The 13,072-nt window shown below is 38.4% G+C and overlaps 1 protein-coding gene across 1 annotated transcript in view; it reads left to right on the top strand.

Annotated features, from left to right (window-relative positions):
• Nucleotides 1-13,072, top strand: part of LOC126262848 (CCR4-NOT transcription complex subunit 10) — a 156,954-nt gene that overhangs the window by 71,491 nt on the left and 72,391 nt on the right. Inside the window, exon 8 of the mRNA XM_049959716.1 lies at nucleotides 7,198-7,587. Within this exon, the coding sequence (XP_049815673.1) occupies nucleotides 7,198-7,587 (390 nt within the window). The remainder of the gene's footprint in view (nucleotides 1-7,197; nucleotides 7,588-13,072) is intronic.

Here is a 13,072-nt window from a genome sequence, read left to right as displayed (position 1 = left end):
CTTGCCTGTGGCTGCCTTCATGTGAGCCCGTTCTCATCTGATCCTATTGTCATCTAGATGTACTGATATTTTCCTGTTCAGGGTGTATACACTGCAGGACAACTGAGGAATCTGAGAAAAACCCAGTAATTTTTTCAACCAAAAGAATTCTCTGAAAAATCTGTAAATTTCTCCGAATTCTGGGAATTTTTCATTGTTTTAATTTTCAGTTAAATTTTGAATTGATACACAAACAAAGAATTTTACTTAAGCCCACTACTACACAATACTACTGCAGCAGTAAAACATAAACAAGAGAATAACACCAAAATAAAACTTAAGTTGCAAATAAATGTGCCATATACAACAACAAAACACAGTGCATGTACAAGCGTCTGCCGATAACAAAATGTGTCAAAGACTTTAGGATGAAGATTATGTAATACTTCATAACAACAAACTGTTTACATTTCTAACAGATCACTGGAAAATATTGTGAATGATTGTTTGCATAGCATTACTTTCTAAGTAAATTTCCTTATATACTAGATGAATGTTACATATGAGGATGTGTGATGAATTTCTTGAATCAAGGAGTGTTAGATTCTCATTCAAAACTTAATGCTTTGAGAACCAGCCACTTAGAAAAAAGTTTGCCCAGAAGACCAGCCATTTATGTCATTACTTAAAATTTTACTGGTATTTGATTTAGCTTAAAGTGTAACACATACTAAAAAAAACTAGATTCAGGATTAGTTTTTCATATTTATTTTAGTTCTTTCATAGATTTCAAATTATGCAGTAATGATGGCAAAAAGTAAAAAAGTGAAGTGAGTTCTTCAGCAGTTTCATACATAATTGGCTTTTTTACGGAAAAGTCAGAGTTCCCATTCAGCCAGGTAACCCATGAAATGTTGGTTGCACAGCAGTGAAATACATAATTGTGCTTGTCGTAAATAGTCAGCTGCTGCAATTTAAGCTGTATGCCTAGGATCCTGCATAACCACATCCTCAGAAAAAATTACAAAACTTTTTGACGACCAATATTACGTGTGGCAGCTTAGCTTTTCTTGTAGCTATACTGTAGTATATTAATTTAAACATTAACATTCCCTATTTGTGTGTTTCCACTACTTAACAATGATGTTATTGGCTGACTACATCACGTGTCGTGTGTTGCAGTCTCGATTTCAGTGATTCAGAAACTACCATGCTGTATTTGGTAGAATTCATGTTTATACTTGCATAATACAAAAATATGTATTGTAAAAGTTGCCGCACATCAAAGATCATTTCAAAACACGTGGTTTTTTGCTGGGTTTTGTTTCAATGTCGAGAAGTTGTCTGCTGATATATAAAACCTTCACCATTTGAATGTTTGATACATATTGTCATTTCACAAAGAAAAAAATGAGCTTTCATCAGGGGTATGTTGTATTTGACCCAGGAAAAAGTGTATTTTCACCCGAAAAAAAGTATATTCTAAACCAGAAAATCGGGGAATATTTTTCTCTTGTCAATGTATACACCCTGCACTGGGCAAAATTGTAATGACATTGACTGAGTCAATGGAGGTGAAATCAGTGATGATTCAAAGTAACGAAATAAGTGAAAACTACTCGCAAACGCTCATTCTGCAGTGAAATGAATGACATGAGAATTGAAAATTTATGACAGACAAGAACTTGAACTAGAGTTTCCTGTTTTTCATGGGCAGTCACCTTAGTTATGTTTCTAGCCACATTTATGAATGTCACTGAGCTCTTTGCATGATTCACACCACGTAAGTTATCCTGAGGTAATTTTCAGACAAGTAAGTTTGGGTAAATAAGAAAGAGCCTCATAGGAATCTGATGTTTTGCCAAATAACTTGTTGTCTGTTGGAACCATTGGTCTTGAGCAGTTACGTGTATTTTGAATCAAATTATTTCCATATTGTGTTCACAGATGCATTGGTGTAGAAAACAAGGCAAAAAATAGTGTTACACTTTATGTTTTATCAACTTCTAATTTAATTTTTAATTGCAGCCCTCAATAGCTAATTTTTTTGCAGATTTATCACTGTTCTATAAAGGAATAAAATTTCTAGACATTTATATGGCAGAGAAAGAAATTTTGAAAAAACTGTTGAGCGTTCTTATACTTCTGGACCATTTTTAGACAGGTTACCATGGGTGGTCCTCAAAATACAGTGGGAATGAAATCAGTTATTCCAGAAGATGAAGTAGTGGAACTAGCAAATTCACTGATATCTATGGCCAAAAGGGCATTTGAACTAACAACTCAAGACGTGAAAGACACTAAAATGTATGTGACTGCACACAACATTCACTCTCCTTTTACTAGTAACAAAAGGAAGAGTGGTTCCAAAATTTTAAGAAACACAATGAATTGACACTGAGGAAGCCAGAGCCCTTACGGCAAACTAGAAGAGATGTTGTAAATAATCGATTCATAATTTACAGCTTTCATGATTTATTGAAAGACAAAATGGAGCCATTTGGTGTAAAAGATAATCCGAAATGTATTTACAATCCTTATGGTGCCAGTTTCTGCCTAGGTCTATCTAAAACAAAAGAAAGATCTGATGAAAGTTGAATCAGGGCTTTTGAAGTGTTTAGGAGATTGATATTGGTGCCCACTGAAAAAACAAGTAGCGGTTGTTGCAAAATCCTTTGTGTTTTTCAGGCCATTCAAGACAGTGTGTTGACCCTTTCATGTTAAAGCCTTTGTCGGGGTGAAACAATCCTACAGTAATGTCAAAAAGTATTACAAAGAGGCTTTTAAAGTTTAGAAACATTAAACTATGTTTCTGAAATACTATTTTTGTTTTGAAGGTTTGTATCTTTTGACGCTCGTTCTTTCATAATCCATATAAATAAAAATTTAATGTTCATTTATACAAAATCAAAAATCTCTGGAAGTTCTTCAACAATCGCTTTGAAATTTTGACACATTACATTCAAACATGCACGTGATTTTGTATACCTGCTGGAGCTCCATATGGTATATACTGTAAATATATATACACACATATTACATAATTTTGTTAATGTAATGTAGTTATATAGATAAAAAAGGAATGAAGTAGTGGGATGGATTTCAGAAAAGTCGCACAGAACTGCAGCTCAGGGTAGACCTACCAGACGGGATGAAAAGGAAAGACTTTCCTTCTCATCTCTTCTGGTAAGTCTCCCTGACCTGTGGTGCTGGGTGACTTTCCCTAAACCTCTCCAGTTCTTTTCCTTCATCCCTCTTCCTTCCTCTCAACCCTTTTGCTGGAAGAAGGAGCCACTGGCTCCAAAAGCTTGCATAGATATAACCTTCTTTTATGTGCATGTTCTGCAGCTGCATAGAGAGTAGATTTTTGATTTGTCCAATTATGTTATATTGTCAAAAATTGAATATTTTAATTGTTGTACTTTTGCTAATGATTGATAAAAAGCAACTCAGCTGTATTATTACACATTTATTGTGTTATGATGAGTTTTGTTCATTGAACATCTTTAGGTTGCAGAGTTGTGCTAAGGTCATGACATAAATGATCTGGTTGCTGCAGATACTGCTAAAGATGAAATTCACAACCACTGATCAGAAACATTCTGCCAGCTGGATGAGGGATTTGTGGCAGGCAGACAACTATACCATTTATGTCATGACTTCAGCACATTTCGAAACCTGAAGATGTTCAGTGAATGAAACCAGTAATAACACAATAAATGTGTAATAATACAGCTGAAGTGGTTTTTATTAATCATTATTATTAGTGTCAGCTCTGGTGCTCAACATGATAAGAAAGATTCTATTATATACATAATAAATAAAAAATAAAAATCTTATATACTCCAGCAGTATATAAATCACACTCATATTCACATGCAATGTTGTGTCCAAATTTTGAAGCAATTTGTGAAGAACTTTCTGAAATTTAAGATGTGTTTATTTGAGTGCAACATTGTTTCAAAGGAATTAATGAAGAACTTTCGAAGGTAGATTTTTGAACATTCATATCTACATAAATAAAAATGTAAATGTTCATTTGTTCAGCATCTTAGATCTCCAGAAGCTCTTCACCATTTGCTGTGAAATTTTGACAAAACACTGTATGCAAATACACATTCTTGTCTATGATTTTTGTATATGTAACATGTAAATGGGAAACATTGTTACCAAAAATCTGAAAATGTTCTTGACCAATTTATTTAAAATTTTACAAAATCATCCTACAAACATTCAGACGGCACAGAGTATATAAATTTTTAATATGTGTGATATCTACATATATATGTAACATGTACAGAGCGTTATTATTACCAGAAATCTCAAAAAGTACTACATCAATTTACTTCAAATTTTTACTCGTTACCACACATTACTCTGATAAACATTTGGACAAATACACGATAAATATTTTTAATATAATGAAATGTTATTCGAAAAATCTTGAAAAGCTCTTGACCGATTTACTTCAAATTTTAGATGATAATGTACTAAACATTCAAACAGACATATATTATAAAATTTTTAAATAACAATGTGTGGTTTTGTTTCCTTTGTTGCATCCAGTTTTAACTACCATAGCAAACCAGTTAAACCATTAAATAAATTGTTTCTAAAATATGTATTCTTCCCCATTATATATATTTTTAAACATAAATTGTATACGCAACAATGTGCTCGTTTGTTTTCATTATCGTAGATGGTTTTCACAGAATACAGGAAAGCTATATTTGTGGCCTATCAGCTTATGATTAGAATTCTACTAATTCTACTACAGTATCTGAAACAAGTCTCAAGGTCGGAGATTGGGGGGGGGGGGAGAGGGGGGTTTGGACAGAGGGATGGGAGGAAATGGACATACAATGCAGAAAGAAGGAGATAGATGGAGGATGGGCAGGAGGAAGGGCAGATAGGGAGGAGGAGAAGATGGATGGAGTGAGAGGGGAAGAGGTCATGGACAGAAAGGGGGGAGGGGGAGGAGATGGAGGCAGACAGAGACAGGGTGGAGAAGGAATTAGGACACATATCCAAGTCCTATACATATTACAAACATGAGCTTGCTCTTTTCTTTCTTTCCCATTTCACTATACTGGTCCACAGCAACATGTGGCTAGGGAGAGCCATATATACACCCAGATGTACTTTTTCGGACATATAAATCTTGTCCTGCTATTACTTTGGTTAGTATTCATTACTGCCCTTCAAATAACCCAGGAAGCTGCCACCAGAAAATTATCCTGTGAATGTCTGAGAGTTACTCCATTCCGTGGGATAATATCCAGATGCCTTATTATTTTTTATTTAATACCTTATGTGAGATGATAATGTGAAATTATACAAGGTGCTATCCAAAATTTTTGGGACTGGTGCTGCCATCTGTTGAAAACCTTACCTTTGGACTAACGGTCACCATCACCCTCAAAGTAGTTCCTATCCGCATGTACACACTGGTCCCAGTGCTTCTTCTGCTGGTCAGACGTTTTCTGGAAGTCCTGTTCTTTGAGGGTGTTTATCACTGCCAACGATGCTTCTAAAATCCTCTCTAGAATGTTGAACCGACGGCCTTTCAACTTGAGTTTCAGTTTTGGGAATAGCGCAAAGTCGCAAGGTGCCAGATCTGCCAAGTATGGTGGGGGGGAGGGGGGTTACAACCGCCACGTTGTATTTTGCCAAAAAGGTCCTGGTGAATGAGGATGTGTGACAGGGTGCATTGTCATGATGCAGCAGCCAGTTCCCTTGATGCCAAAGTTTGGGCCATTGTCAACCGCTACATTGTTTTTTCACAAAAAGGTCCTGGTTTGCAAGGACGTGTGACAGTGTGCATTGTCGTGATGCAGCAGCCAGTTCCCTTGACGCCAAAATTTGGGCCGTTGTCACCGCAAGTTTTCAAAAAAGCCGTCGCAAAACTTTGGAATTCACTGTTTGGTTGGGTGGGACGAATTCTTTGTGCACAATTCCCTTTGAATCAAAGAAACCAATGATCATGCTCTTCACATTGCTCTTCACATGTCTCGCTGTTTTGGGTCTTGGAGAGCCCGGGCTCTTCCACTGGGACGACTGTTGCTTTGTCTTTGGGACGATTGTTGCTTTGTCTCTGGGTCATAACTGTAAATCCAGCTCTCGTCTCGAGTGATAACCCTTGACAAGAAGTTTGGATCATCGGATGTGGTCTGACGAAGGTCCATGTACACTTCAACATGCTGTGCCTTCTGATCGGCAGTCAAGATCCTTGGCACAAATTTTGCAGCGAGACGATGCGTGCCCAATTCATCAGTCAACATTCGTTGACATGTGCCATAACCAACACCCACTTCATCTGCAAGGTCTTTAATGGTTCGAAGTTGATCCGCACGAACCAATTGTTGAAGTTTAGCAACAGTGTCTGGCGTTGTGCGGCTAACGGGCCTTCCAGTGTGAGCATCATCTTCGATGTCTGTAAGGCCGGCCCTGAACGGAGCATACCACTCAAACACATGTGTGCAGCTCATGCTCTGTCCCCCAAACACTTGTTGAATCATTGCAAGGCTCTCCGTAGCACTTTTCCTGAGATTCGCACATAATTTAATACACATGGATCCATCGTAAAATCGCCACACACCAAACACAGAGTATTACGGAAATCACTGTGGACACGCAACACGTCCTCCCAGCTGAATGCCACTCCGCACACTGACTCATTAGATATGCAGGTCTCACCACCTAGCGGTGCAAAGATCTACTACTCCTACTTTCCATATGGCAGCCCCAGTCCCGAAAATTTTGGATTCCATGTTGTATCCAGATAGTGATTATCCATGTATGGATATCACACAAAGAAAGTTTTAAACAACTACAATAGGTGTGAGAATTATAGCAAAAGAAACCTTTTAGTCTGTCAAATACCCCAGTCTACCCTACACATTTCTAATCCATTTCTTAATCACCTATTAGTACTCTCTGTATGGAACATTAACTTGAAAATATGTGTGTCTGTGTGTGTGTGTGTGTGTGTGTGTGTGTGTGTGTGTGTGTGTGTGTGTGTGTGTGGAGGGGAGTATTAATACAGTATTTCTTGTACTTATTTCATGAAGAGTTCATTTTAAATCCCATCATTAATTATTAGTTTGTAGCAGTGAATTATGTGCATTGATAACCTCGTTGTTGTATGCCCCTAACCTGCCACACACAAAAGTGAATTATGACTTGCATTTGAGAACCTCCAACTATTTTCTGTTTTAGAGTAATGAGCACGACTTCAACATCCACGCGCGACGGAAGGATCTAGTTCAAAAAGTTATCGGTGCTGGCTGCCATCGGAAAATTGTACTGGCCTCATCGCTCAATGCCAGTGAACAGTGCGCACAGCAAGAGAATCAGTCTCCGTCTGTTCCTTCTATTACACTGGAATTTGCAGCCCTCTGCCTTCGCAACACATTAGTTCTTCTCCCAGCACTCGATGCTGCCAGTAGCATCGTTCCTCCTCTTACAACTGATACAGTCTCAGTAACAGACAATACAGTTTCAGGTGAAACTTGCTCTGCAGGTGCAGGTGCAAATAGCCTTGATGGCATACCACCTACACCAGCTGGAGTTTATGCTGCACCTACAGCCCCAATGGCACAACATGAGGTAAGTTCATTTCCATCATAAATTCTCAAAAGATAATATGTAATCTTTGTTTGCACACAGTCTAAAGGTAGGAACTGAAATGTGTAAGCTGAAATAATAATTATATTACAGATTATGATGCTATAATAAGTTTCATTCCCCTGGTAACCCATTATCACTTTTCCAGTTGTTTGGCAAACAGTTACAATGCTTCTAATGATCTTAATTGTGAAATATTGTTTTCTGATTTACAAATAAATATGATGACATATGTTACATGTGCAACAAAACTAGGTATACTAGTTGTGTACTTTGGTTTCCCTCATTTTGCCGCATTACATATAAGCTCTTATGAGTATAACCTGATACCCACAAAGTGAAGGGTATGGTGTGAACTTTTACGTGTTATTGTAAGCAATTAAGAAACATTGATTTTAGACGTACTGTAAATTTTTTTATGTTTAAAGAATTTAAATGTAATTTATTGCCTTTTATTTTAAGTGGCTAAGCAGGGATGGCTAGAGGACAAATGTAAGGATGTAGAGGCTTATCTCACTAGGGGTAAGATAGATACTGCCTACAGGAAAATTAAAGAGACCTTTGGAGAAAAGAGAACCACCTGTATGAATATCAAGAGCTCAGATGGAAACCCAGTTCTAAGCAAAGAAGGGAAAGCAGAAAGGTGGAAGGAGTATATAGAGAGTCTATACAAGGGCGATGTACTTGAGGACAATATTATGGAAATGTAAGAGGATGTAGATGAAGATGAAATGGTAGATATGATACTGCGTGAAGAGTTTGACAGAGCACTGAAGGACCTGAGTCGAAACAAGGCCCCGGGAGTAGACAACATTCCATTAGAACTACTGACAGCATTGGGAGAGCCAGCCCTGACAAAACTCTACCATCTGGTGAGCAAGATGTATGAGACAGACAAAATACCATCAGACTTCAAGAAGAGTATAGTAATTCCAATCCCAAAGAAAGCAGGTGTTGACATATGTGAAAATTACCGAACAATCAGTTTGATAAACCACAGCTGCAAAATACTAACGCAAAGTTTTTACAGGTGAATGGAAAAACTGGTAGAAGCCGATCTCGGGGAAATATTGGAACACGCGAGGCAATACTGACCCTACAACTTATCTTAGAAACTAGATTAAGGAAAGGCAAACCTACGTTCCTAGCATTTGTAGACTTGGAGAAAGCTTTTGACAATGTTGACTGGAATACACTCTTTCAAATTCTGAAGGTGGCAGGGGTAAAATAGAGGGAGCGAAAGGCTATTTACAATTTGTACAGAAACCAGATGGCAGTAATAAGAGTCGAGGGACGTGAAAGGGAAGCAGTGGTTGGGAAGGGAGTGAGACAGGGTTGTAGCCTTTCCCCGATGTTATTCAATCTGTATATTGAGCAAGTAGTGAAGGAAACAAAAGCAAAATTCGGAGTAGGTATTAAAATCCATGGAGAAGAAATACAAAACTTTGAGGTTTTTGCCGATGACATTGTAATTCTGTCAGAGACAGCAAAGGACCTGGAAGAGCAGTTGAACGGAATGGATAGTGTCTTGAAAGGAGTGTATAGGATGAACGTCAACAAAAGCAAAACGAGGATAATGGAATGTAGTCGAATTAAGTCGGGTGATGCTGAGGGAATTAGATTAGGAAATGAGACACTTAAAGTGATGAGTTTTGCTATTTGGGGAGCAAAATAACTGATGATGGTCGAAGTAGAGAGGATATAAAATGTAGAGTAGCAGTGGCAAGGAAAGAGTGTAGCCATACATGGCTACACTCCATACAAATACTTTCAGAAATGGCTTCCTGACACTTAAATATATACATCGAGTATATATTTAAGTGTCAGGAAGCCATTTCTGAAAGTATTTGTATGGAGTGTAGCCATGTATGGAAGTGAAACATGGACGATAAATAGTTTGGACAAGGAGAGAATAGAAGCTTTTGAAATGTGGTGCTACAGAAGAATGCTGAAGATTAGATGGGTAGATCACATAACTAATGAGGAGGTATTGAATAGAATTGGGGAGAAGAGAAATTTGTGGCACAACTTGACTAGAAGACGTGATTGGATGGTAGGACATGTTATGAGGCATCAAGGGATGACCAATTTAGTATTGGAGGGTAAAATTCATAGAGGGAGACCGAGAGATGAATACGCTAAGCAGATTCAGAAGGATGTAGGTTGCAGTAAGTACTGGGATATGAAGAAGCTTGTACATGATAGAGTAGCATGGAGAGCTGCATCAAACCAGTCTCAGGACTGAAGACAACAACAACAACAACAACAACAACAACAACATATAAGCTCTTATGAGGATAACGTGATACCCACAAAGTGAGGGATATGATGTGAACTTTTACGTGTTATTGTAAGCAATTAAGAAACTTTGCTTTTAGACGTACTGTAAATTTTCCACTCTTATTAATTCGTGCAGGAGGTTTCGGCAGTAATCCCTGTCTTGTATGTTACCCTATCTACCCCCCCCCCCCCCCCCTTTAAGAGCTTAGGTTTTCAAATCCAGTCCGATACAGCCCCCATCAATCAGTCTATCCTTCCCAACCCATTTGGTAAATCTCATCTGAACTGGTTCTGGGCAGCTTTTCCAAACCCTCCCCATGTCCTAAACGTCACCAGTCATTTCCTTCACCCATCTTCCTTTCCCTTCAATCCTTTGGCCAGAAGAAGGAGCCACTAGCTCCGAAAGCTTGCAAATTTCAATATCTTTTTGTGTGTGTTTCTTCTGCCACAACTTGGTGAGTGGATTTTTTTATCCATCCTATTACATTATATATTTTCAAAAATTGATTAGTTTTGTTCATGTATTAGCCCATGCAGCCATCAGTACTTCTTATGTAAGTACCTTATCAGTGTTTGTAATAATCTGTCTTTTTCAAACTGTAGTCTGCTTTTGACCTTATGCCCTAGTTCATCCACTTAATTATCTGTGCCACCAATGTGAACCAACATCTTGCCCCTACATCTTTTCTAGTACTGATTTCTGTGCACTTAGATGGGACCATTGTTATTTAAGAATTTGTATATAATGCTTTGTTGTCAGTTCACTACATTGCAGAGCCTTCTCATAATTATCTTTCACTGATTTAGTTGCATATTTGACAGCAAGTTTGATTCCCACCCTCCACTTGTTGTTGTTGTAATCTTCAGGCCTGAGACTGGTTTGATGCAGCTCTCCATGCTACTCTATCCTGTGCAAGCTTCTTCATATCCCAGTACTTACTGCAACCTACATCCTTCTGAATCTGCTTAGTGTATTCATCTCTTGGTCTCCCTCTACTATTTTTACCCTCCACACTGCCCTCCAGTGCTAAATTTGTGATCCAGTGATGCCTCAGAACATGTCCTACCAACCAGTCCCTTCTTCTTGTCAGGTTGTGCCACAAACTCCTCTTCTCCCCAATTCTATTCAATACCTCCTCATTAGTTATGTGGTCTACCCATCTAATCTTCAGCATTCTTCTGTAGCACCACATTTCGAAAGCTTCTATTCTCTTCTTGTCCAAACTATTTATCGTCCATGTTTCAATTCTATACATGGCTACACTCCATACAAATACTTTCAGATATGACTTCCTGACACTTAATTCTATACTCGATGTTAACAAATTTCTCTTCTTCAGAAACACTTTCCTTGCCTTTGCCACTCTACATTTTATATCCTCTCTACTTCGACCATCATCAGTTATTTTGCTCCCCAAATAGCAAAACTCATCTACTACTTTAAGCGTCTCATTTTCTAATCTAATTCCCTCATCATCACCCGACTTAATTCAACTACATTCCATTATCCTTGTTTTGCTTTTGTTGATGTTCATCTTACATCCTCCTGTCAAGACACTGTCCATTCCGTTCAACTGCTCTTCCAAGTCCTTTGCTGTCTCTGATAGACTTACAATGTCATCTGTAAACCTCAAAGTTTTTATTTTTTCTCCATGGATTTTAATACCTACTCCGAATTTTTCTTTTGTTTCCTTTACTGCTCGCTCAGTATACAGATTGAATAACATCGGGGAGAGGCTACAACCCTGTCTCACTCCCTTCCCAACTGCTGCTTCCCATTCATGCCCCTCGACTCTTATAACTGCCATCTGGTTGCTGCACAAATTGTAAATAGCCTCTCACTCCCTGTATTTAACCCCTGCCACCTTCAGAATTTGAAAGAGAGCATTCCAGTGGACATTGTCAAAAGTTTTCTCTAAGTCTACAAATGCTAGAAACGTAGGTTTGCCTTTCCTTAATCTATTTTCTAAGATAAGTTGTAGGGTCAGTATTGCCTCACATGTTCCAACATTTCTACGGAATCCAAACTGATCTTCCCCGAGGTCGGCTTCTACCAGCTTTTCCATTCGTCTGTAAAGCATTCGCATTAGTGTTTTGCAGCTGTGACTTATTAAACTGATAGTTCGGTAATTTTCACATCTGTAAACACCTGCTTTCTTTGGTATTGGAATTATTATATTCTTCTTGAAGTCTGGGGGTATTTCGCCTGTCTCATACATCTTGCTCACCAGATGGTAGAGTTTTGTCTGGACTGGCTCTCCCAAGGCCGTCAGTGGTTCCAATGGAATGTTGTCTACTCCCAGGGCCTTGTTTCCACTCAGGTCTTTCATTGCTCTGTCAAACTCTCATCTTCATCTACGTCCTCTTCCATTTCCATAATACTGTCCTCAAGTACATCGCCCTTGTATAGACCCTCTATATACTCCTTCCACCTTTCTGCTTTCCCTTCTTTGCTTGGAACTGGATTTCCATCTGAGCTCTTGATATTCATACAAGTGCCTCTCTTTTCTCCAAAGGTCTTTTTAGTTTTCTTGTAGGCAGTATCAATCTTACCTCTAGTGAGATAGGCCTCTACAGTCTTTCATTTGTCCTCTGGCCATCCCTGCTTAGCCATTTTGCACTTCCTGTCGATCTCATTTTTGAGACGTTTGTATTCCTTTTTGCCTGCTTCATTTACTGCATTTTTATATTTTCTCCTTTCATCAGTTAAATTCAGTATTTCTTCTGTTACCCAAGGATTTCCACTAGCCCTCGCCTTTTTACCTACTTGATCCTCTGCTGCCTTCACTACTGCATCCCTCAGAGCTACCCATTCTTCTTCTACTGCATGTCTTTCCCCATTCCTGTCAATTGTGCCCTTATGCTCTCCCTGAAACTCTGTACAGCCTCTGGTTTAGTCAGTTTATCCATGTCCTATCTCCTTAAATTCCCACCTTTTTGCAGTTTCTTCAGTTTTAATCTACAGTTCATGACCAATAGATTGTGGTCAGAGTCCACATCTACCCCTGGAAATGTCTTACAATTTAAAACCTGGTTCCTAAATCTCTGTCTTATCATTATATAATCTATCTGATACCTTCTAGTATCTCCAGGATTCTTCCATGTATACAACCTTCTTTTATGATTCTTGAACCAAGTGTTAGCTATGATTAAGTTATGCTCTGGGAAAATTCTACCAGAGCGGCTT

The sequence above is a fragment of the Schistocerca nitens genome, chromosome 6 (assembly GCF_023898315.1).
Source record: "Schistocerca nitens isolate TAMUIC-IGC-003100 chromosome 6, iqSchNite1.1, whole genome shotgun sequence".
In the NCBI taxonomy this organism is placed as follows: Eukaryota; Metazoa; Arthropoda; class Insecta; order Orthoptera; family Acrididae; genus Schistocerca; species Schistocerca nitens.
Note: the sequence above shows the minus strand (reverse complement) of the source record. Positions and strands in the feature narration are given on the sequence as shown.